The following is a 27,536-nucleotide window of genomic DNA, read 5'->3' as shown; positions in this document are numbered from 1 at the left end:
CAACTGTGATGGTAGTCTGATCTTTGTTTCTTGATGACAAGCATTCTCCCAAACCCTGAAAGCTTCTAGTATCTTCTCTGTATACTTAGCATTCTGATATTTCATAAAGATGTATCGAAGTGGGTTTTTTCTTTTCTTTTTTTCCTTTTTCTTTCTTTCTTTCTTTCCTTTTTTTTTTTTTTTTTTGTTTGTTGTTTTTGTTGTTCTTTCCTTTCTGGTTACTTTGGTAGTCACAGCCCAAAGATCTGTGGGTTTTTTCCAGTCTAAGATATCTGTGTCTATGTCTCTATCCATATCTCTATCTCTGTCCATCTATATCTACCTATATAGCTATCATCATTCATTCTCTCATCTCTTTCTCTTGGATAAATATTCACCACCTGAACTGTGTTCTGTATCTTATGCCTTTTAAAATATTTTCTATATCTTTTCTGTTTTTATTCTACATGTTGATAGCCTTATCTTTCTTTTCCATCCTTTCTTTTGAGTTTTAAAAAATATTTCAGCTACCTTTAATTTTGAAGAATTCTTTTTCTTTAAATGATTTCATAGCATTAGGTTACATTTGAGGGATGTAAGATTTTCTACAACGTCTGTAAGGAAAGAAATTGGAAATCTCTCAAAGTTCCTCTTTTCCCTATAGAAACTTTGTTTCAGCTGACATTGAGTGTTCTCTTTGTTCATCTTTTTTTCTTTTGTATTGTAATATTTTCTCAAATATCAGAGGCTATTTGTCTATTCATAATAATGAAGTCCTCAATTTCTTAACATAGGTAGTGCATTTGGGTTTCCTCTGTTTGCAGGATTCATCCTGAGATTTATGGGTTGGGAGAGCACAAGCTGGCTATTCCTTGCACTGATGCCAAATGAAAAGGACTCTGTATGGTACACCAGCTTCCCTGACAGGAGCTCAGGCCAACTGTTACTTTTTAAGGTTTTTCTGTATCACTGTTTATGAGGAATATTATTATTCTGTGGTTTTCTTTTTATGTAATGGCTTTTTCTGGTATTGGTATCAGGATAATTCTGGTCTCATAGAATGAGTTGAGAAGTGTTTCTTCTCTTTTATTGAAGAGTTTGTGCCAAATTGATGTGTTTTTTTTTTTTCCCAAACGTTAGGTAGAATTCACCAGTGAAGCAAAATGGGCCTGGAATTTTCTTTGTGGGAAGTTTTTAAACTATTAATTCAATGTGTTTAGTGAATCTACTGCGATATCTATTTCTACTTAAGTGAATTTTGGCAGTGTCTCACGATATTTAGCCATTTCTGTAAGTTGTTGAGTTTACCAGTATGAAGTTTATTTCCTAATTAGCATTTTAATATTTATGTAATCTGTAGTGATGTGTCCCGTCTTTCACTTCTGAAATTGGTAAATTGTGTCTTCTTTCTTTTTCTCTGATCATCATGACTAAAGATTGATCAACTTTACTGATCTTTTCAAAGAAGCCATTTTTAGTTTCATTGATTTTCTCTACTGTTTTCCTGTTTTCTGCCCCCATTTTACTACTCTTTTTTCTCTATTTTCAATTTAATTTTTTTCTAGTTTTTTAAAATGAAAACTTAGGGCAATAACTTTAGACGTTTCTATTTTTCAAATATAAACATTTTAATGCTATAAACTTCCCTTTAAGCACTGCTTTAGCTTCATCTTACCAATTTTGATATGCTATATTTTTTTAATTCAGTTCAAAGGATTTTCTAATTTGCCTTGATTTCTTCTTTGATCTATGGTTTATTTAGAAATATGTTGTCTAGTTTCATTTGTGGGGATTTTTCAGAGATCTTCCTGCTGTTATTTCTAATTTAATTCCATTGTTGTAAGAGAAAATGATTCTAGGATTTAAATCCTTTTAAGTATATTGAAATTTGTTTTATGGCTCAGAATATCATCTCCTTTGAAAAGTATTCCATGTGTACTTGAAAATAATGTGTGTTCTGCTGTTGTTTGGTGGAATGTATATAAATGCCAATTATTTAAGCTGATCAATGGTATTGTTCAAGTCTTCAATATTCTACTGATTTTTTAATCAATTATTGAGAGAGTGGTGTTAGAATCTCCAACTATAATTGTGGACTTGTCTGTTTTTCCTTTTCCTTCTTTCAGTTTTTGTTTTATTACTTTGAAGTTCTGTCATAGGAACACAAACATTTAGGATTATGTGTTCTTGATGAATCAACTTCTTGTATCATTATGAAATGTTACTTTTTATCTCTGGTAATAGTCCAACTGCTTTCTGAAAATCTTGGAATCTCTCATTTTTCTTCCTTTCCTATCATGTTAAGAATTTACTATCTTTTGGACTTTTTAGTGGTCATTTCAAATATAGGAAGGAAATGTGTTTAGCCATCCATCTTGATCTTGAAGTGGGAAAACCCCTAAACTAAACTTTTAAGACAATTGCCTCATTTAGCAATTTACTTCTGTGGCTACATTGGCTGTAGGATAAGGGATTGTTTCAGACAAGCTTAAGGGGTTTTATGGAAATATGAGTCAGGGTTATAGAATAACTGGATCCTTATGAGATGAACCCAGAGGGAGGTTCTAGATCCATAACAGTACTGGGAATTCACGAGGAGTCTAGAAATCTGATCTCTTGATTGATGCCTGATTCATTTTCTTTCTAGCTTGTTCATTCCTTCCTCTCTATGAATCATTTTTTCTGTCTCATTGTTTCTGCCTCTTTGTAACATTAGATTGCCTTGGTCAAAGTACTTAATCTCTCTATGCCTTGATCTCTGGAAGTTATAACAAGGTTTATTTCCAGGTTTATTGTGAGGATCACTAAAAACACAGACCAGCACACAGTATTAATGTAATATGTCTTACCCATTACTATTTGGCCTAAAATAAAACCTGGCTAAGAGATGTAATATTTATGACAAGCTGTCTATACATCCATTTCATTGTTCATTAGGTGTGCAAAATTTTATTATATTGCTCCATTTTTCTTCTATAAGTTCATGAGATAACTTTCTTTTGGAATTTAGTATCAGGAAAACGCTTATCTCTCTTGAAGAACTGATATGCTTCCTTTCATCGGGTAATGAGGATTCTCTAGTCCATCACATCTCCCTTTTTGCCCAGTCTGCCCAGAAGTTCAGAGTGAAATTTAATGTTTCTTCAGGGGAACTATATTAACCCTGATGGGGAGTGTATTTATATAGTTTTCCTTTATTTGCCTTTCATTTTCTATATATAATCTGACAGCTATGTAATATAAAACATTAATTTTAAGTTTCTTCAATCCTCTCCAGAAAGAAAGTTAACAAGAAATAAAGCATTATTTTATGTAAGTCAGAAGAATCTTAAAGGAGAATGAAGCACTACTTTCAAAGAACTCTGAGTCTAGAGCAGAATCTTTTCCTTATGGCAATTCACAATAAGAAAGACATTTTACATTGCAATTCAGTACATGTACATATATATTTGACATATGTATGTATATGAAACAAAATTTAAAAGCACTAATACTCAAAATGTTCTGATCTCTTTGTAAATATTAACTCAATTAATCCTCATAACCATTCCATGAGCCAGGCCCTCTTATTGTTACCCCTATTTTTTACATGAGAAAACTGAGGCACAGAAAGGTTAAGTAACTTGGCCAAAGTTGACCAGTTACCTTGTTAGTAAGTATAAAGCTGGGTTTGAGTCCAGGGAGTCTGGTTTTAGAACCCATGCTCTATTTCATAACATCTGGCAACCCACTCTATATAATGAACCCCTTTCTAATTCTATAGTCTTTCATATTTTAAATACTTATCATGATACCCAAACTCATGGGTCATAATCACTACCCACTAATGGACCACAATCTTAGATTTTTAAACATTAATCAGGAAGGAAAAAAAACAAAACACATGTACATGATTGTCAATGGCTATTAAGAGAGTTCAAGCAGGCACTCTGAACTCTTACCATGTGAGTGAGGATGGATCAAAGGAGGCCTCACAGGGAAAGAAACAGTAAAGCTGAGGCTGGTAGAGAAGTTTATCAAGTACACAAGGCATGGGAGAAGGAGAAGGGCATTTCAGGCAGAGCACATATATAAGGCTACAAAGGGGTAAAGGATCCCCATTCATCGGGCTTCTCTGGTGGCGTAGTGGTTGAGAGTCCACCTGCCGATGCAGGGGACACGGGTTCGTGCCCTGGTCCAGGAAGATACCACATGCCACAGAGTGGCTAGGCCTGTGAGCCATGGCTGCTGAGCCTGCGCGTCCGGAGCCTGTGCTCCACAACGGGAGAGACCACAGCAGTGAGAGGCCCACGTACTGCAAAAAAACAAAACAAAACAAAACAAAAAGATCCCCATTCATCAATTGCCCCAACACCTGTGAGCCAAGCACTGTATGAGTACTGAGAATGCACATGTGAGGAAAGTAGCCACAGCTGCATACATACATACAAATATACACTATATATATTTATTTATAAACATATGTGTATTTATAAACATACACCTCCCAGCTCAAAGTACAGAGTATTTAAAATGATCTCAGAGACTCATCCCAGTACAAAATTTTGAAAATTTCCAAATAATCTAATTAAAAATAACAGAGGAAAAATATTTCCTACAAATTTATATATTCAATTTAATAGACCAACATATGCATTGTGGGAGTCCCAGGAGGAGAACAGAGATTCTTTTAAGAAAGATGGTGAAAACTTCCCAAGTTTCATAAATGTCATGAATATAAATATTTGAGAAATTCAACAAACTCTAAGTAGGAAAATTCAAAGAGATACACATTGAGACACATTATAATCAAACTCCCAAAGGCAAAGACAAAGAGTGAATCTTTAAAGTGGCAATAGAGAAGCAACTCATCACATACACAGCATCCTCAATAAGGTTTTAAGCAGATTTCTCACTAGAAACTTTGGAGGCCAGAAAGCAGGGTCTTTTTTTTTTTAAATTGGGGTATAGTTGTTTTACAATGTTGTGTTAGTTTCTACTGTACAGTGAAGTGAATTATATATTCAAAGTGCTAAAAGAAAAAAACTGTCAACCAATAATCTTACATCTGGCAAAATTGTCCTTCTAAAGTGAGGAAGAAATTAAGAACATTCCCATATAAACAAAAGCTGAGGAACTTTATTTCTACTGGACCTGCCCTGCAAGAAGTGCTAAAAGGAGTCCTGCAGGTTGAAAAAGAGTAAGCTGAAGTCATATGAAGAAATAAAAGTCTCAGTAAAGGTAGACACATGGTCAATTATAGAAGCTAGTATTTTTGTAACAATAGTTGGTAACTTCACATTTTGTTTTCTACATAATTTAAGAGACTAATGCATTTATAAAAATAATTATTCTAAGCACTAGCAGTATCGTATATTTGATTTGTAACTCCACATGTTGTTTTCTACATAATTTAGGATATAGCATTAAAAACACAATTATTAATGTATGTGTGGGAGCAGAGGGTATCTGTAAATCTCTATACCTTCCGGTCAGTTTTGCTGTGAACCTAAAACTCTAAAAAAATAAAGCCTTTCAATAACAAAATGATTAGTTTGTTTTTTGGATGCAAAATGTATATAGATGTAGTTTTACAACATTGATAATCAAAAGAGGTAGGAATGGAGCTCTCAAGAAGCAGTTTCTGTATGTTAGTGAAGATAAACTGGTATAAATTCAAAACAGAGGTTATAATTTTATGATATCAGATGTAAGCCCCATGGCAACCACAAAGAAAATAGTTACAGAATATACACAAAAGGAAATGAGAAGGGAATTCAAAGGTTTCACTACAAAAAAAAAAATCAACATAAAAGAATACAGTAATGCAGGAAACAAGGAACAAAGAAGCTGTAAGGTACATAAAAAACAAATAGTAAGTGACAGAAGTCCCTCCTTATTAGTAATTACTTTAAATGTAAGTGGATTAAACTATCCAATCAAAGGACAGAGACTGGCAGAATGAATTAAAAAAGTGATCCAACTATGTGTTGTCTACAAGACACTCACTTTAGATCCAAAGACACAAATAGGTTGAAAATGAAGTGATGGGGAAAGATGTTTCATGGCAATAGTAACAAAAAGAGAGTAGGGGTGGCTATACTAATGTCAGACAAAATAGACTTGAAATTAAAAAAGGGCTATAAGAGGGTTTCCCTAGTGGGGCAGTGGTTGAGAGTCTTCCTGCCGATGCAGGGGACATGGGTTCATGCCCCAGTCCGGGAAGATCCCACATGCTGCAGAGTGGCTGGGCCCATGAGCCATGGCCACTGGGCCTGCGCATCTGGAGCCTGTGCTCCACAATGGGAGAGGCCACAACAGTGAGAGGCCCATGTACCGCAAAAAAAAAAAAAAAAAAAAGGGCTATAAGAGACAAAGGAGGCCATAATATATTAATAACAGATTCAATACAGGAAGAAGATACAACTGTCATAAATGTTCATTCACTTAATAAGAGACCATCAAAATAAATAAAGTAAAATTGACAGAATTGAGGGGAGAAATAGACAGTTATAAAATAATAGCTGGAGATTTCAATACCTTACTCTCAGTAATGGATAGAACAACCAAACAGAAGATAAGTAAGAAAACAGAGGACTTGAACAATACAATAAACCAACTAGATGTAACAGGTATATGCAGAACACTCTACCCAACAATGACAGAATACACAGTCTTCTCAAGGGTACACAGGACATTTTCCAGGATTGACCATATATTAGGCCAAAAATTAAGTCTTGAGAGATATCACACAAAGTACCTTCTTTGGCCACAACTAGAGTAGTCATTAAGGGAGGGAAAACTGAAGAATTCACAAATTGTGGAAATTAAATAACACACTCTTAAACAACCAATGGATCAAAGAAGAAATCACAAGGGAAATTAGAAAATACTTAGAGATGAATGAAAATGAAAACACAACATGGCAAAACTTATGGAATTCAGTGAAGCAGTGCCAAAGGGGAAATTTATAACTATAAATGCTTAAATTTATAGAAAAGAAAGATATTTTAAAAACATTTAAAAACAAAATGATCTCAAATCAACATTCTAACCTTACAATTTAATGAATTAGGAAAAGAACAAACTAAACCCAAAGCTTTCAGAAGAAAAAATAATAATAAAGATTAGGGCAGAGATAAATGAAATAGAGGATAGAAAAAGAACTCAATGAAAACAAAAGTTGGTTCTTTGAAAAGATCAACAAAATTGAGAAACCTTTAGCTAGATCAACTAAGAAAAAAACAGAGAAGACTCAAAGTACTACAATCAGAAATGAAAGTAGGCTTTGCTGTACAGCAGAAACTAACACAACATTGTAAAGCAACTATATTCCGGTAAAAAGGAAGAAATGAAAGTAGGGACATTACTACCAATTTTAGAGATAAAAAGTATTATTAGAGAGTACTGTGAACAACTCTGTGTAAAAAATTGGATAATCTAGATGAAATGGACAAATTCCTAGAAACAAAACCTACCAAGACTGAATCATGAAGAAATAATAAGCCTGAACTGACCTATAACTTGTAAGGAAAATGAGTCAGTAATCAAAAATCTCCCAACAAAGAAAAGCCCTGGATGATGGCCTCACTGATTCATTCTACCAAAAATGTAATGGACTAACACCAGTTCTTCTCAAACATTTCAAAAAACTGAATGGGAGAGAACACTTCCTATTTCTTTCTATTAGGCCAGCACTGCCCTGATACCAAAGCCAGAAAAAAATGCCTCAAGAAAAGAGAACTACAGACAAATATCTCTTATGAACATTAATTCAACAAAATACTAGTGAAGTGAATTCAGCAGCATATTAAAAGGATTATACATCATGGCCAATTGGAATGCAAGGACGGTTCAACATACTAATACTTATCAATGTAATACATCATATTAACAGAATGAAGAAAAATTTACCATATGATCATCTCAATGCAGAAAAAGTATTTGACAAAATTAAATACGCTTTCATGATAAAATACTCAACAAATTAGGAATAGAAGGAAACTGCCTCAACATAACAAAACCCATATATGAAAAACTCACAGTGAGCAACATACTCAATAGTGAAAGACTGAAAGCTTTCCTCTACGATTAGAAACAAGGCAAGAAGGCCCAGTTTCATCACTTCTATTCAACACAGTACTTAGAGCAATTAGGCAAGAAAAAGAAATAAAAGGCATTCAAACTGGAAAGGAAGAAGTAAAATTATCTGTTTCTAGCTGTTGTGATTTTTATATGTCGAAAACTCGAAAGATTCCACAAAAAGCTGTTAGAACTAATAAACAAATTCAGCAAAGTAATAACAAATTCTGGATACAAGATCAACATTCAAAATTCAGTAGTATATGTATACACTAAGAATAAATAATCTGAAAAGGAAATTAAGAAAACAATTCCACTTACAATAACAAAAATAATAAAATACTCAGGAATTAACTTTACCAAGGAGGTAAAACACCTGTGCAATGAAAACTATAAAACATTGCTGAAAGAAATTAAAGAAGACATAAATAAATAGACATCTTATGTTCATGGATTAGAATATTTAATATTGTTATGATGTCAATACTACCTAAAGCAATTTACAGATTCAATGCAATCCCTATCAAAATACCAATGACAATTTTTTTAGAAGTAGAAAAATTCATTCTAAAATTCATATGTAATCTCAAGGAACCTGAATAACCAAAATAATCTTGAAAAAGAAAAAAGGTGGACTCACACTTCCTGATTTCAAAACTTACTACACAGTTACAGTAATCAGCGTGGTACTGGCATAAAGACAAACATATAGACCAAAGGAATAGAATAGAGAGCTCAGAAATAAATCTTCACATACATGGTCAAACAATTTTTGACAAGGGTATTAAGACTATTCAAAGGGGAAAGGACAGTTTTTTTCAACAAATGATGATGGGAAAACTAGATATCCACATGCAAAAGAATGAAGTTGGATGCTTACCTAACACTATAGACATAAATTAACTCAAAATGGATCAAAGACCTAAACACAGTAGCTAAAAGTATAAAACTCATAGAAGAAATCATAGGGCAAAAGCTTTACAACATTGGATTTGGCAATGATTTCTTGGATATGACAGCAAAAGTACAGGCAACACAAGAAAAAACAGACAAATTAGACTTCATGAAATTTAAAAAAATTTTGTCATCAAAGGATACTATCAACAGAGTGAAAGGCAATCAATGAAATAGGAGAAAATAATTGCAAATCACATATCTGATAAGGAATTAATATCCAGAATATAGAAGTATTCCTAAAACTTAATAATAAAAAACAAACAACTCAATTCAAAAACAGAAAGGACTTGAATAAACATTTCTCCAAAGAAGAGATCCAAAGGACCAATAAGCACATGAAAAGATGCTCAACGTTACTAATCACTGGAGAAATGTAAATCAAGATTTCAGTGAGATACCCCTCACACTCATTATGATGGCTACTAGCATGAAAGCAGAAAACGATAAATGTTGGTGAAGATGTGAAGCAATTGGAACCCGTGTGCATTGTTGGTGAGAATGAAAAATGGTACAGCCATTGTGGTGGCAGAATGGTGGTTCTCAAAAAATTTTAAATAAAGTTATCAAATTATTCAGTAATTCCACTCCTGGGTATATACTCAAATGAATTGAGAACAGGGTCTTAAAGAGATATTTATACACACGTGTTCACAGGAAACATTATTCACAATAGGTAAAACACTGAAGCAGCCCAAGTGTCCATTGACAAATGAATGGATAAGCAAAATATAAACATACAATGGAATATTATTCAGCCTTAAAAAGGAAGGAAATTGTTACAAATGCTACAACATGGAACAAACTTGAGGATACTGCAAGCCCTAGGAAAGCAAAAGAGTACTTGTGAGCCCATAATCTGATTTTGCTTTAAGTACTGAGATGACACTGTTTACTACAATATCTCCATTTTCCAACATGGAAAACAGAATAGGGTATGGATATGAGTTAGGGGGATGATTTTTATAGAATTGTAGCAATATCAACATTTTGAGGATTATGTTTTAACCATAACAGAGAATGGGAAAGAGTCAAATTAGTTTTGGATATTCCCATGCAAGCTTTTCTTAATATGGACAGAACACAATATCAGAAACAAAGCTCAACTTAGTAAAATCATCTTGCCCCATGACTTATGCATAATGAGGCTTGGTCATTGTTCACCCCACTTTTAATTCCAACTGATTCAACCTCTGTAGTACCTGGGTGCTTATCCCTTTTTATCACTTTGTTCTTCATTACTAAATTTCCCAAATGATTTCTAAATAGAGTGCCATTATGCACTTCTAGGTTTATGAGCTATTGTAGGAAAACTCACATTCTCTGGCTATATTCTACACATTTCTAAAGCAGTAGGTTTATACTTAAAGCAATCTTATGGTAGTAACAATAAGTTTAAGCAATTTATAGACATTTTAAAAAACTGTTTGCAATAGCTCAGTGGGCTCTGCAAATTATATTGTTTAGTACAGCATAAAAAATTTCTGAAAAGTTTACTATAAGTTGAAATTTAAAAAAAATTCCCCTCATTAGTTAGCATTACTGTTTGAAATGTATCTCACTAAAAACTCTGTCTTCTAAACATGATGAATATGATACCTAGCACAAAGTAAATATGTAACTATACATATTTAAAGAAAAATGATAAACTAATATTACTACCTAAATCAAGACAAAGTTAATGCAAACTATTTAGGATATTTACATTATAACTTTTAAAAGCCAAAGAAAAATGATCAATGACAGTTAACTATAATAGCTGAAGTGAGAATTCTCTACATGTGTTTCATATAGAGAATCTCTTTTAACTTCCACAAGAAAGTCCTATTATTATTATTATGGTCTCCAAATAGTTGTGGAAATCAAAGATTAGCAAAGTCAGGTAACTTGCAAAAAATTACAGAAGTATTAAGTAGCAAAGCCAAATTTCCAGCTGAGGAAGAAATCATCTCCCCTAACAGCCAGAGCTGCAATGTCATGATTCCTATGCTTTTCCCTTACAAAGATATTTTTTAGGTCTATTTAGAGCTGATAAGTTTAAACACCATATGTGAAAATAATATTTTAAAGAAAACTTTTTAAAAACATCTTTATTGGAGTATAATTGCTTTACAATGTTTAGTTTCTGCTGTATAACAAAGTGAATCAGCTATATGTTTACATATATCCCCATATCCCTTCCCTCTTGCATCTCCCTCCCACCCTCCCTAGGTGGTCACAAAGCATCGAGCTGATCTCCCTGTGCTATGCAGCTGTTAAAGCAAACTTTTAAAGAAAATAAAGACATAAATGCCTAAGAAATTGGCATTTCTGTGTTCCGTTGACATTTGAAATCTTTCCTCCTTTCGTATTTATTTAGACTTGGCTTTGGTGTAAATTTGAGGTCCTTTTTGCACTTATTAAACAATTTTTAAAAGTGCCTTTCAACTGCATTTTTTTAAATTCCCAAATTGTAAACTTTATTGATATCAATATTCTTTTTAAAAAATTTATTGTCAAAAATTCTTTTCTTTCCTAGTTTCACATCTTAGAGATCTGCTGTGGAAGACAGTATCAGAATGTAAATAAGTAAATAATAAAAATAAAAAGGAGTGGCATCTCTCCTGTGTTCTCATGTGTATTCTCTGCTGTTGCTTTTTTTTATACATTCAGGAGAAAGTAAGGAATAGTTGTCTCTTCACTTCAGAACACCAAAATCCTGTCTATTTTTCTTGAATAAGGAAGAAGATCTTAAAACCCAATTTGCTACCTAGAAGGAAAGAGGGTCATCTTCCTTTCCTTCTCTCTCCTGCCTATTCCTGCTAGTCAAGTACCATTTATTCAGCAATTGGCATCTTCAGAAAGTTTAACTGGCAAACCTCTGCATGGAATTTAATTTATTATTTTAAAAGAGACGCAAAATGTTTTGAAGAGAAAACAAGATGATATCACAAAATTATTCAAAAGTAAACAAGATGAATGAAGCAGAGGAAGAGCTCACCTAAAGGGGCCTAAATTCCCATAATGTTATCATGAAATAGTATATCCTGAATAAACATCTTCACCTTGTTACAGATACTTTGAGTGCCTGACCATGGTGCAAATCTAAATGCTAAATTTGCTCATAACAAGTATATCTGTAGTTTGTAAAAGCACCTTTGGAAGACAATTTTGGAATATTTTCAAGATGAAAACCTAAGATGGGCAAAATGCTAATTTACTTTAACTGAGTAAGTATAATACAGTTCAAAGGCAGGAGAGAAAGGCTGTGACGCTCAGTAAACACCAATTGGTGACGCTGAAAGATATTCTGAAAGAAAGCAATATCTTAGAGATGTACACAATTTTGAACTAAATCTATTCTTCTGTATAATAGAACTTGATATCTGAAGCAGAAAATAATATTGAGCAGATTAACATTCTCTGTCCCTTGATAATTTTGCTTATTTGTATCCTCATATACACAGCTAAAGCTGTAAAAACTGCCCCCCAGAAAATTTTATTTGAATCTATAAATACACTTTTATTACTTAGCTACTCAAAGCAATTATGATATGATAATAAGTGATACTTTAAGTATCACTTAAATAATGCATTCTGATAATATAATACAGAATAAAAAAGCACAAAGTACAGAACTACAACATGTCCTTCTTTAGTTGTTAAAGATCAGTTAAATACTATCAATGGACTATGCAACAATTTATCTAAGAAAGTCAAATTACCAGTGTCAAATATGTTGTACTTTAGTACAATACGTTTGAAAAAAATATACCTATTAGGCAAGCAATAATCTGGTCACTTAAACAGTAATAAAGCATAGTATAATTCCTTTTGTAAATGTGGATGATAAAAAACTCAGAAGCCCTTTGCCTTTGAACCATTTTACCCCATTCCAAAGTAAGATGATCCCCCATCAATTGGGTTTGACCATTCCAGTAACAACTACTTTAGCTTGTCTTGCTCAATTACTCACTTAAATTTTATACTCTTACTTGTAAACATATAACATTTTTGAGGAATTAAACTTCCTCAATACAACAGTTAAACTAGCTACCTACAACACTGCACTAAAAAATGTTGTAATAAAAAAGTATTCACAGCAGGATACCTATTTCATGGTGTTAGTAATCCATTTATTCTTCACTAATTTATTCATTTAACAGCAAGTTATTGAGCTCCGCCCGAGTGCCAGGCCCTGTTTAAGCCCTGGGGACAGAGTGGCATACACACAGACACATTCCTGTCCTGTGGAGCATCCATTCCACTAGGGATGACACAGCTGACGTACAAACTCCCAACAGAAGATGAGGACCAGCTGACTGCAGAAATACACCCAGGTGATTTGACTGGGAATAAGTGTGGGTGGGGTGAGGGCTCCTTGATTATGGGGTCAGGGAATAGCAGACTGAGGTCACATTCAAGGTGACACCTGCATGACAAGAAGTATCAGCAGTAAGGCCACACTGAAAGGAGTGAGTGGTAGGGAGAATGGGGGATAAGGCCAGATAAGGCAAAGCCCAAATCACACACAACTTTAGGTCATGATGAAGAGTTTAGAGTTTATCATAAGACCAATGGGAAGCTCTTGGAGGGTTTTAAACAGGTGAGTGTCCCCATGCTCTAATTTTTAAAAGGTCATTCTGGTGGATGAATTGTGGTGGAATTCCAGGGGATATTAGAAGAGCAAGTAGGAGACTCTTCTAGTGATCTTGGCAAGAGATGCTGGTTACTATGCAATGAAGAGAATAGATGAACACAGGATACGTTTTGGAGTTATAGCTGATAGTACATACTGATGGATTAGATGGGAGAGTGGTGGTGAAGGCAAGGTGAAACTCAAGGCTGCCTTGGTACCATTTACTGAACTGAGGGAAGACTGGGGGAGGGATATAAGGAGGGGGGAGTGTGAGGGGCAGCAGAGGTAAAGCAAGAGTCCAGTGGGGGGTCATGTTAGCCTTGTGATGTGTATTAAAAATCCAAGTAAATATGTCAAGGAGGCAGTTGGATATAAAAATTTGAAGCTTAATGGAGAGGTCAGGGCTGGATTTATAAATGTGATAGCCATCAGGTATTGCTTGTACTTAAAGCTATAGGGGGCCTCCCTGGTGGCGCAGTGGTTGAGAGTCCGCCTGCCGATGCAGGGGATACGGGTTCGTGCCCCGGTCTGGGAGGATCCCATATGCCGCGGAGCGGCTGGGCCCGTGAGCCATGGCCGCTGAGCCTGCGCATCCGGAGCCTGTGCTCCGCAACGGGAGAGGCCACAACAGTGAGAGGCCCGCGTACGGGGAAAAAAAAAAAAAAAAAAAAAAAAAAAAGCTATAGGACTAGATCCAGGTAGAGAGTGTAGCTGGAATAGAGGGTCAAAGACCCACCCCTAGAACAATCCACCACTGAGAGTTTGGAAACAGAAAAGCAGCCATCAAAGGAGACTGAAGGCAGCATAGTTGAAGAGTTTGGAGGAAAACCATAGAATATGGCACCCTGGAAGCCACAAGCACAGAATGTTCAAGGAGAGAGTATTCATCTCTATCAAATAATGTGAAGACATCAAGCAAGATGAGGACAGAAACATGACCATTAGATGTGATAAAAATGGAGGACATCAGTCACAGTAAACAGACTTCAGTGAGTTCTGGGTCTGGAAACCTATTTAGAGTCAATTGAGGTAAGAATGGGATGTCGAAAGATGGAGACAATGCTTCTGGTTACTGCGAAGGGTACAGAAAAATGGGGTAGAAACTGGAGGAGGATAAGAAGTCAAGGGAGATACTAGGGTAGATACGAATGCTAGTGAGATTGCTCCAATGGAAAAGGAGAAACTGATGATATAGCAAGAAAACACATTTAACTGGTGGAGAAAATCTTGGAACAAGTAAGAGGGGATGGTAGCCAGAGCACGAGTAGAGACATCATCCTTAGACAAGAACAGGAACTCTCCACCCATTGCAATAGGAGGGACACAGAGTGAGTTTATGTATTAGTAGGTTGGTATGTTTTGGAGTAGATGATGAAGTGTTATTCTGGGACTAGACAAAGAACACATCCATATTACAGGATATCAAAGATAGTGTACATGAATTATGTAAGTATATATTTCTGTTAGCATCGTAGGGAAGAATAAGGCAGTTTAGAGAGGAATTTGAGAATATATCTTAGATACTGCTTTTGCCTGATTGGAAATTTGATTCACCAATTTCTCCCCTTTATATTCTTGTATAGTGAGGATCTGTGACGCACCAGTTTGATCATTTTGTAACGCTAACAGATAGGGAGTCAAACTCAAAATCTGTCTTCTTTGGCAAGTTTTATCCAACATCTTAGTTTTCTCTGATTTTTTCCAGACCTCTAGGCTGCACCTCACCGTATAATTATGCAACTCATTCATTGCATATATATTTCCTGCTTGTATTGTTTCAAATAGAGACAAGGATAAGACCAAGTACTTTATACTAAAATAACATTGTTTTCCCCCTCTGTGAAAAACCTAGCGTTAGATATAAAGTAGGCACTTAATAAATGCTTGCTGACCAATTTATCTTTTTAGAGTTCAATGGCTGATAAAAAGTTTTACACAGAAATTCTTTGGAATATGCATAATTCCTCATGGCACCTGCTGGGTGCTGCTGAGAGATGCTGAAATCAATTTTCTCCTTTACACGCTATTCAATTTGTTTGGGGCAAGGTATATCAATCAGGAGCGTAATAGTGAGCCAAGTACAAGTTACCTTCCTACTAAGGTTTGCATCTTTGAGCTTTGATATAAAAAAGTATTCAAGTGTAGGAAGCTTTAAGGAGAATTCAACAGTAAGTGTTGAGAATTACTCAGGGCTACTTGTGTTCTGTAGCATAATATGGATTTGAAATCAATTTGGTAATATCCTTAGTGAAAAAAGATAATATTTGTAACAGAATACTCATTAACATAGCCTATTTTGCATTGTCTTATAATAATGTTTTCTTCAGTGCAGACTGAAAGCAGATTTTAAGTATATAGATGTCTAATTTGTTAAAATATGTGAAGCATAAGTTTAATTCCAAATTTAATTCCTAATTCTTAAGCCAATTATAGCTGTTTAGATATCACTATATTTAAATCAGAAAGCAAATATCACTCATATATATTTTTCTTTTAAGAAGGAATTGTATCATCAGACAACATTGACCTTTAATTTTGTCCAACAGGCTACCATGGAAAGCTAATGAATTAGCAATTAGAATAGCAGTTAAAAACCAAAGGTCCCAGATATTACACTTGGCAGTCAATAGAACTCCAAGGAAGACAGTGATTATAGCTACTATAAATTTTGTCACTCTATAAAATAAAGCTGCTACTGATAGAACGAACTATTCCATTTTTCCTTGCTATATGCATATTGACAATTATCTAATGAAATATATCAAGAGACTTAGGATTTTAGACTATGTGAAAACCTATACCAAAACCATCAATAGGAATACCCTGTCAGTGGAATCCCATAGCACTAGGCAACATTAATAGAGACAATCTTTTAAAAGCACTTATTGTATAAAATATTTTTGAATAGTTGAATCATTTAATGAATGCCGTAAGATGCATGTGCATATATAAGATTTCTATTTCTCAATACTTACATATAAAAATCTGATAACAGAGTCACCAACTCTATAGGTAAGAAATATTAAACCTGTTTAGCTAGTATTCTAGGTTTCTATTTATTTCTCACTAACCTACATGGATTTTTATACTGTTTTTACTCAGATCATAAATTAGGTTCTGACTAGCCATAAAATGGCAAAGTTTACTTTGTTCATTAAAAAAATAAATCCAGAAAATTTAGAATTATTTTTAAATTAACCAATAAACTATGACCCATTAATTCTTTTTGTGGGTTCTTGACGGGAGAGAGAATATACATTAGTAAAGTTTTTTTTAAATCACCAGGAAAAAAGATATACAAATCCTTCTCTTAAAGTGTTTTTTTCTCCCCCATGGAGGCAATATACCTTAAAATGGAAGTTATTAAGCAATTAATGACACAAACTTAACTAAAATTTTGCAAATATGGTAGTATAATATCTTGGTAAATGAGAATTTTGAAAGTCATAAAATTAAAGACTGATATGTGTAAGATCAATAGACATGATTTATCACTATTTAATATGAGCTTTAATTTTTAAATGCTATGTTCCAATGAAAGAGTGGACTGCACAGGAAAATTGAAATTTCAATAAAAAATCAAGATAAAATAAACAAACTTTATATTGAAGTACCTTTAAGAGGTATATACTTACGCAGCAACCTCCTCTTTTGACAATCCTTTGAAATTCACCTCCAGATAATGATCTATGTCATCTTTTTCTTTGATCAATTGAGACCTAAATGAAATGGAAAGAAATAATAAAGCACTGCCTTAAATCGAGTTGAAAAGCTACCAAACATAAAATGCCACCAGAAGAACGAAATATTCTGGGGATAATATCATAGATAATAAATGTTCTGCAAGAGCTATAGAGTTAGGTTGTTCACTGATAATTTCAAAATTTTAATTTTCTTGAATGGAAAGAGGCAGGGAAGAAAACTAACCTCAGTGTGTAAACAAATAAAACACCAACACATTAAAATACTCTGCATTCTTAAGTAAATGGGTTTTCTCCTCAAAGCATTAAACGATCTTCCATTTTACTCATGTTCTCTCACAATATAACTTTCCAGCTACAGAAGTCAGATTCTGTTTGGCACAGGATCTTGAACTAACAATACTTATTTGGTACAAATGTGTTAAAATTATTGGTTGCAAACATTACAGAATTTTGCTCTGACATGCAGTTTGAGTGGTTTTTAAAATCACACATAAAACTCAAATTATTATTAAAAGTTCAAGGTGAAAGTGATTTTAAGAAGACTTTAATGAGAAATATATTACACATGTAGTATGTTCCATCTTCATACACCTGGCACCTTTAAAAATAAGCAGACTATGAACATCTTATGACAATAGGAGTATGGGATACACAGATACCTTTTTATTCAGAAGCTAATGGAGAATGTTGATAACAAAGCTTTGCCTTAAATGGTTATGATAAAAATGTTTTTCTTCAATAAAATGAATACAGAAATTTTTTCTTTAAAATCTCTCTTATTCTAGGGTGAGACTGGGCTATGTTTTTGCTCATGTTGAAAAGAAAATGTAATCTCAATTATTACAAAAGACAGGAAGAAGAAGCTAGCTATTTCAGATTTTGTAAATATTTCACATTATTCAAAAGGAAAATGGAAAATAAGAATGTATATACTGGAATTATGCATCTATTGAAAATTTTCTGTTTTTCACATTATTTGAAAATAAAATTAAAATTTTCTATACTTCTATTTTACAATTTCTACAGTTTTCAATTCTATTACCAAAGAACTTTGATGGTAGTTTAGCTGAATGTATTTATTTTGGTCCAGGGGCTTTGGTCTTTGCCAGAAATACCAAAAATGAGGTATGGTCCTTCTCAGAACAAAGTAGTCTCATAATACTTTGATCATTATGCCTTGTAGGAATTGAAAGGTAAGCATAAAAAAAATCAAACCTATATATAGGTTTTAATTTTCTTGAATGGAAAGAGGCAGGGAAGAATACTAACCTCAGTGTGTAAACAAATAAAACACCAACACATTAAAATACTCTGCATTCTTAAGTAAATGGGGTTTTCTCCACATCCACCTATCCTATATATAGGTTTATATTGATAAATAATATGTGCATTACTAAAAATCAATAAAACTATAAGTGGAAATTTCTAAATAACACAATCTTAGTTAATATTCATAATTATGATAAAAATACATCAAGTTCCTGCCCTGCAGTTTTTTGGCTGCAGTTGAAAACTCCATAAGCTCAGCAGACATTCACAGTGGTGGCTCGATGATGCATTTTCAAGCCCCAGGATCATTTCAGGAGCTAAATCGTGCCTGCCAGTTTACCCCGGTAGTAAGACTGTGTTGTCCTTCCTCCAAAACAGAAATCAGTGCTTGGGACCTTGCGGTTTAGATGCCATACATCTTTCATGCCTAAAGCTTCTGCTTTCAATTCTCCACACGTATTTTAAAAAGGAAATGTATTTCCAAAGCTTTACAGGAAGCACAATATAATGGTAATAGAAAATAAAATGATCAAATGAGTGCTAGCCTGCTAAATAAATATATTCTTAATCTTTGAATGAGGTTCATCAATCCTTCTGAAACAGCAAATTTGAATATTCTGAATATAACAGTATACTTTTGTTTTTAAACAATTTTGTTTTCTGAGATATGCTATTTACATTTTTTACTGCAAGAAATTCATTCTGTAAGAATAAAAAATGAAAGTCAGGGTCACATACCTTAGAATTGTTCTGGGGGAACATGGCAGCTTCTGTCTGGCTAAGGCCGTAAGCTTTGGGCGTGTCATGCACAGTGGGGGCAGCGTGGTCATTTTGGACTACCAAAAAAAAAACAGAAATGGTATTTTAAAGAATAAATCATTCAAAGAATCTTTTAAGACATTATTAGAGATCCACAGTCAGTTGACTGAGCTGAGAATGCCTCTGTGTGTAGACCTATAGCTCTGTTATTCAGGCATGAAGCTCAGAGAGTGAATTCTGCAGGTTGCTTCTCTCATTATTTTCTTCTACTATCTGCCTTTTGGCCAATGTATTACTTGTCTGCATCTCCATCACAAAGTGGAAAAGGAGAAAATCTGGTAAATGCATTGAAGCTTCAGACAATTAGGAGCTTTGTTATGGGTTTTGTTAGTGGAGCTGGTTGCAATTAAAAAGTGAAGATTTTTAGGACAGCTATAGATTTCAAATGCTCATGCTTTTCTCTCCTGTTACAATCAATAATTAAAATTTTTTCATATTTCGCTGTCTTCTAAAAACTTTCTCACTCACAAATAAAGCCTTTCCCTTAGAAGTGATAAATGCTAAGAACAATTCTTAACAAGGAGACAGCTTCCCTGAGAGAGCACATAGCTACAACAGTATACAAATCACTTCAAAATGTAGTGATTTAATCACACCAAAAAGAATAAAATACCTAGGAATAAACCTACCTAAGTAGGCAAAAGACTTGTACTCTGAAACCTATAAGATGCTGATGAAAGAAGTTGAAGACAATACAAACAGATGGAAAGATACACTATGTTCTTGGATTGGAAGAATAAATATTGTTAAAATGACCATACTACCCATGGCAATCTACAGATTCAATGCAATCCCTATCAAATTACCAATGGCATTTTTCACAAAACTGGAACAAAAAATTTGAGAATTTGTATGGAAATACAAAAGACCCCAAATAGCCAAAACAATCTTGAGAAAGAAGAATGGAGCTGGAGGAATCACACTCCCTGATTTCACACTATACTACAAAGCTACAGTAACCAAAACAGTATGGTACCATCACAAAAACAGACACAAAGATCAATGGAACAGGATAGAAAGCCCAGAAATAAGTCCACACTCTTATGGTCAACAAATCTATGATGAAGGAGGTGAGAATATACAATGGAAAAAAGACAAGCTCTTCAATAAGTGGTGCTGGGAAAACTGGACAGTTACATGTAAAAGAATGAAATTAGAACATTCTCTAACACCAAATACAAAATTAAACTCAAAATGGATTAAAGGCCTAAATGTAAGACTGGATATAAAGTTCCTAGAGGAAAACATAGGCAGAACATTCTTTGACATAAATTGCAGCAATATTTTTTTGATCTGTCTCCCAGAGTAATGGAAACAAAAGCAAAGATAAACAAATGGCACCTAATTAAACTTAAAAGACTTTGCACAGCAAAGAAAACCATAAACAAAATGAAAAGACAACCTATGAAATGAGAGAAAATATTTGCAAACAATGTGACCGACAAGGGATTAATTTCCAAAATGTACAAATAGCTTATACAGCTCAATATCAAAAAAGCAAATAACCCAATCAAAAAATGGGCAGAGACCTAAATAGACATTTCTCCAAAGAAGACATACAGATGGCCAACAGGCACATGAAAAGATGCTCAACATCACTAATTATTAGAGAAATACAAATCAAAACTACAATGAGGTGTCACCTCACACACGAGTCAGAATGGCCATCATGAAAAAGCCTGCAAGTAATAAATGCTGGAGAGAGTGTTAAGAAAAAGGAAATCTCCTACACTGTGGGTAGGAATGTAAATTGATACAGCCACTATGGATAACAGTATGGAGTTTCCTTTAAAAAAAATAAAAATAGAGTTACCATATGATCCAGCAATCCCATTCCTGGGCACATATCTGGAAAAGATGAAAACTCCAAATCAAAAAGACACATGCACCCCCATGTTCACAGCAGCACTATTTACAATAGCCAAGACATGGGAGCAACCTAAATGCCCATCGACCAATGAATGGATAAAGAAGATACACACACACACACACACACACACACACACACACACACAGTGGAAATATTACTCAGCCATAAAAAGAATGAAATAATGCCATTTGCAGCAACACGGATGGACCTAGAGATTATCATACCAAGTGAAGTAAGTCAGACAGAGGAAGACAAATATCATATGATATTACTTATATGTGGAATCTTAAAAAAATGATACAAATGACCTTATTTACAAAATGGAAATAGACTCACAGATGCAGTAAAAAAAAAAACTTATGATTACCAAAGGGGAAAAGGGGAGGGATAAATTAGAAATTTGGGATTAACAGATACACACTACTATATATAAAATAGATAAACAATAGGATCTACTGTAGAGCACAAGGGACCATATTCAGTACCTTGTAATAACCTATACTGGACAAGAATTTGAAAAAGAATATACATATATATATATATAATTGAATCAATTTGCTATATACTTGAAACATTGTAAATCAACTATACTTCAACTAAAAAAAATGTAGTGGTTTAAAACAACAATCCAAGTTAAAAAAAGTCTTTTACTTTATGTGGGTCAGGAATTAGGAGAAAGCACAATGGGAATGGATGGCTTTTCCCTACTCAGTTTTGACTGGACCTCTGCTGGGAAGACTCAGAAGCATGGGGGTAACTCAGTGGTGGGAAACAGGAATTTTCTGTAACATCTTCATTCATGTAACTGGTGGCTGATGCTACTAGCTGGGACCTCAACTGGGGCTGTCTGTCAGAACACATACATGTGACCTCCTCATACAGCTTGGGCTTCCTCTCAGCATGGCAGCCTCAGACTTCTTAGGTGGCAACTCAGGGCTCCAAAGGCAAGTACCCAAAGAAAAGCCAGATGGAAGCTGTATCCCCTTCTAGGGCCTGGCTTTGGAAGTCACATAGCATCTCTTCCACTGTAAAAATCGGCTGTTCACCAGTAGCCAAGGGATGAATAAGAGCAGAAAAAGATGAAGTCAGAGAAGCTAAGGAGAAATCTGGTGCTGTTCTGATGGTATAGGGTCTTGAAGGTTACTGTACAAAAATGTGACGTTTACTCTGATTGGAGGATTTTGAGCCCAGGAGTGACATGGTCTGAGTTACACCTTGAAAGGAATACTCTGGCTTCTCTTTTGGACTTAGACTGTAGGGGGCAGAAGGGAAGGCAGCGGAGGCCAGTTGGAGGTTGCTGTGAAATCTGGGTGGCAGAGAATGGTAGAGGTGGAGAGACATGGTCACAGCCGAGGGAGCACCACCTGTGGCCAGCAGAGACAAGATATTCCTCTAGTGCTACAAAGCCATAGGGGGACGGAGGGTGGAAAGCAATGAGATTTGAGGGAAAATCTTTTGAAATTCAGTGTAGAAATAGGCAGTTTTTTGTTTCTGAAAAAAGGATTATTACTCCAGCCTGAAAATAATTATTCATATAATTAAAGAGAATATTCTAATGGAGATCAGTGTCATGATAGAACAGAATCCTGATATTACCCAGATTATCAGTGCATGGTATGATCCATGAAATATAAGGTCAACTTATTGTTATACTGTTATAGCTTTAAAGCACTCAGTCTAAACAGCAAATGTTAGTCCTCTCCTCCAAAACAAACATTAGAAACATAATGTATTATACTCCATAACTTCCTAATATAGTGACTTAACTCTTTTGTATTAAAAAAAATCTACTTTTCCGATCACATGTTATATCAACTCTTTGAGTTAATTGGATAACCAGAACTTACTAAATGGCAACATTATGTAGACCATGCGGTAAGAAGTTAAAACTAACATAGGATTAGACCTCGTGTACAGATTTGAAGGGCAAAGGCTCCCCAAACCTACCTCTTGTAAGCCTACTTCAGAGAAGCTGTGAAGACTCTACGTTTCAGAGTCCTCCAAGGATATGGAGCAAATCTGGGCCATCTCAGTTCTTAACCCAGACCTCTCTGCCCCCAGGGGATTTGGAAAGGGAAAGAAACAATGCCTGTGCTGGCTTCAGCACGCAGGTCCTTCCCTGACAAATTAAGACTTTGTTCTGAGAGCTCCCACTTGGTCACCAAGGGTACTGGGCAGAGGTATCTGCATAATTGCAGAGACCTTTGAAGGGTTCCCCAAGGAACTTCAAAACAAGAAAAGAGTACTTGTAATTTCTCCCCAAACTAGGAAGACCCACCTACTGGTACACAGATAGAGGGATCAAACCCCAGAAGCTCTGATCCATCTCACATATCCCATCAAGGTGTGTATAAGCCTCCCAAGAACTGGCCTACCAGGTTGGGACATAAAATTTATCCTTATTGATGTTTGCTTGGGTCAGGCTGTTTTTCCTAGAAAATATAAGCCTCTAATGAAATCTTATGCAAATGTTATATACATGGAGAGGAAAACGTCTTCTTTGTCACCCAGATCAACTGCGATTTTTCTTTTTCAAAATCAGAGTCAACGTTTCCAACCATTAAAGTTTCAGCTGCCAGTTCCTTCGTTTTGCTCCTCTCTGATCTGAGAACATTAGCAGCAGGAGCACCTTTACTCTTAAATTTAGTTTAATATAAGTATTGCAAGGCCTGCTGGCAAGCCTCAAGGCACAACTCTGAATGGGGGTGGTCAGAGCAGAATGATAAAGTGGGTGCTACCGCAGGAAGGGGAATGGTTCAGATTCAGGTATATGAGGATAATGAGAGGAACTTCTCTGGCTGGTACCAAAATGAGCTTAGCCCCAGGAGGTTAGGGTGAAGCAGTCTGTTAGGGGACCGAGAGGCAGCTCCCGCAGTGCTACCAAATGGGCAGTCTACTCGGGCCACCACAGGTGCTGAGACAAAGATCAAAAGGCTGCCTTTAGCCATTCCACTCTTGGTATTCAGAAGAGATTTGGTGGATTCTCTGATCTCCTGGTTGGCTCCAGTATCACAGTTACAGTCTCTAAGTTTGTCCCGCACATGCAAAAACAAATGAGAATGGAGAAGTACAGGATGAAAGGTTTGAAAGGGATGGATCAGGCTGAATGTCTCCCATGGTGTGTTTAAATTTCTGGTCCCCAGGTAAAATTCTTCAAAGAGTAGCCCTCTTGCCCATGATCCCCAGAGGTCCTTATCAGGAAACACAAAGGAGGGGGAGGCCTAGAGCTGTATAGGCAGAGGCTACCTGGGAGTAACCATGTCTGAGGCTGACCACTGTCTCCAGAATTCAGTCATTCTGGGGTAAAAGCTGAAATGTGAGAAATAAAACCAATAAACCACAGCAAGCAAATGTATCATGTGTCATCAAGAGAGTTCAAAATAAATATGATTTTACTATCACCAACAAAATCATTGATAAGAATTGGAACTTTTCATATTATCATCATAAGCTCTTTTACTATGAAAGTTTAAAGAAAACTACAGAAGAAATATCAATAATTTGCTCCTGAAAAGAGTAAAAAAAAATCACATAAAATAGCTTAAAGAGTCAGTAAATGTTTATCCCTTGTATCATAATTTTTGGATACATCTAGCATTCTATGGTAGGTTATTAGGTTGTTAAATAAATAGAAATCACAGATTTCCTACTAACTAACATTTATTGACAGTTAAATCAAAATTTAAAGCGGGAAAAGTGTTTGAAGGCAGGCCATGTTTCATTTGACTTACATTTGGAGATTACTGCTGAAGGCCTCTCCAGGCTTACAGACTTCAGCCTGAAAATTTGGAAGCAAAGAATAACAGCAAAGGAGAGAAGGAAAAAAGTTAAAAATTAGTTAAAAGAATAACCCCCCTTCCTGCTCCAAATAATGGAATAAGATTTATTCATACAACAAAAACCAGGTACTTACTATACAGTTAGATAAACTTAAAAAAAAAATCCTGCTGCTATAGATGACTTATTATGTCGATGATTAAAGATGCAAACCATAAAAAAATTACAAAGTATAGCTCCTATGGAAGAAACTAATCACTAATTCAATGAAATGCCAATACATCTGAAATATGTATGTGTTTTGAAATATTCTTATATAAATGTGACCTTAGAGATATCTCAAACTTATGACAGACTGGGTTATCTACCAAAACCAAGGACATCTCAGTTCCCTTGTGCTCCTATCCAGTTCTAAACAGGACTAATTGATTTATTCCTACTCCTGTTTGTTTTTACCATTGCCCTCACAGGGTGAACTGGGCGGCGAGAAGAGCGCCTTTCTGCGCTCCTCCTTCTATGCATTTCTTGAGGTAAATGGTGAGGGCCTTGGCTCAGGAAGCTTGAGTCCCTAGATTGACGGAGGAAGGTCTGTCGGGGTCAGGGGAAGGACTGCCTGAAAGAACGACTCGTCTCTTATAAGAGTTCGTCACGAACCTCGAGGGACTGGCCCTGGGGAACAGCTCTGGTTTTCCGTTCCGCCTCAGTGTGTCCCCCACCGGTGGCAGGTGCTGGGCGCCGGCGCCGCCCTCTCCTCCCGCGGTGGTTACCGCACCCTGCAGAGCAGGCGCAGAGAGAGGACGCGAGAGCGTTTCCAGGGATACAGAGGGGGCGGGGAGGGACGTGCGGGGGCGGGGTTAGGCTAAACCGGGATTCGGGATTGGGGCAGTTTCCTGGCTCGTCGGGCACGGGGGCGGAGCCTACTGAGCGCTGTGCGGAGTCTCCAGACCCAGCAGGCTTTTCCCGCCAGACTGCTCTCAGGAAGTTAGACTTCCTTCAGAAATTAGTTCACGCAACCGAAGAGCCTCGAATTTGCCGCCCTGAATCATTTCCTTCACGGCACCGAATCCTCAGTATTTTGCAACATTTCCCTGTCGTCCACAGATTGATGGAAAAACGCTCAGGTTGGGAATCAATACCCTCAAGGCCCGAAGTCACTTTAACCAGCTGAATAAGCCCTTCCTTAGCCTCTGTTGCGGTCAGAACCATCTTTTTCCAGCCCCATGCAAGTACCTTTCCCAATCCTGTCTCCAGAAAGAGAATCCAATTTTGAGTTGTGGTGAGCTAAAAACCCGAGGTCTTACATAGACTCACCCTCCGTCCTGTCTTTATATGCATATATTTTAAAATTTCCCCTGAAACTCAGGATTTTATATTGACACCCACTTAATGTCAGCCTGTTAATCCCAGCCCATGCTTTCATCCCTCCTCTCACATATAAATGTAAGAAACTGAGCTTCCTAGCTCATTGTCTCATACAGATAGAGGGCAAGAGAGTGAGGCTTGTTGTTTATTACTCCCCCAAATATAGATGTGCTGGAAGGCAAGGCTTTTATTCATTGGCTACTGTCATGCACTGTAGGAAAACATCAGTAAGGATCGTTCTATTCTCATGAACTCATTTCCCAGTTTCTAGCAACACCTTAACACGACTCCACGGTGACCTGTGTTAATTCTGTTCCAGTCCTCCTGCCTTTTCAGGTGCAACGTCTGTGAATTCCATGCACCTTCCTTCCTACATGAGATTCTTCCAGCGTGGCTTTTTGGAGGCTCCTTCCTGCCTCTTTGGACTTATTCCTCCTGCTTGCTGTTTTTTCACTGGCAGTTCTTTGGCTAATTCTCTTTCTCCTCTGCTTAGCACAAGATTTCGTAGAGCTAGGGAATTCAGTTAGAGAACATTGTTTGCAAGTGGCAGAAAAATCTGACTCAGTGTTTTAAGGCAAAAATGAAAACAGGTTGTTTTCTACAACAAAAGGATGCTAGCTCTGGGTGCGATTTTATCTAGAGACTCGGGACGTTATGAAAACTTTGAGGACTCTACAACGCACACACAGAATTAACTGAACAGAGTTCATCTCTCCCTCTCTCTATTCCTTCCCTTAGACCTACTTTTTTTTTTTTTTTTTTTTTTTGCGGTACGCGGGCCTCTCACTGTTGTGGCTTCTCCCATTGCGGAGCACAGGCTCCGGATGCGCAGGCTCAGCGGCCATGGCTCACGGGCCCAGCCGCTCCGTGGCATGTGGGATCTTCCTGGACCGGGGCACGAACCCGTGTCCCCTGAATCGGCAGGCGGACTCTCAACCACTGCACCACCAGGGAAGCCGTAGACCTACTTTTATTATGAGTATTACTTTGCATGGTACTTGGTTTAAACGAGTAAATCTCCAGTGAAAGATTGTGAGCTCTTTGAGAGCAAAGACTGTCTTATTTTTCTCTGAATTCCCTGGAATGATACAGGGGTTAGTATATAGTATGTGTTCAAAAATAT

General features: G+C 36.0%; 1 protein-coding gene across 1 annotated transcript in view; it reads right to left on the bottom strand.

Annotated features, from left to right (window-relative positions):
* TTC29 (tetratricopeptide repeat domain 29) overlaps nucleotides 1–25,807 on the bottom strand; it is a gene marked incomplete at its 3' end in the record, with an annotated part of 262,852 nt that extends 237,045 nt beyond the window's left edge. Inside the window, exons 1-4 of the mRNA XM_082611227.1 lie at nucleotides 25,706–25,807; nucleotides 25,006–25,052; nucleotides 19,324–19,421; nucleotides 17,248–17,331 (exon numbers count right to left, since the gene is read on the bottom strand). Coding sequence (XP_082467353.1) covers nucleotides 17,248–17,331; nucleotides 19,324–19,415 — 176 coding nt within the window. The 5' untranslated portion in view covers nucleotides 19,416–19,421; nucleotides 25,006–25,052; nucleotides 25,706–25,807. The remainder of the gene's footprint in view (nucleotides 1–17,247; nucleotides 17,332–19,323; nucleotides 19,422–25,005; nucleotides 25,053–25,705) is intronic.
* Nucleotides 25,808–27,536: the final 1,729 nt, after the last annotated feature.

The sequence above is a fragment of the Mesoplodon mirus genome (assembly GCF_964341445.2).
Source record: "Mesoplodon mirus genome assembly, chromosome: 2".
Taxonomy (NCBI): domain Eukaryota; kingdom Metazoa; phylum Chordata; class Mammalia; order Artiodactyla; family Ziphiidae; genus Mesoplodon; species Mesoplodon mirus.
The sequence above is the reverse complement of the archived record's forward strand: the minus strand, read 5'-3'. Positions and strand labels throughout refer to the sequence as shown.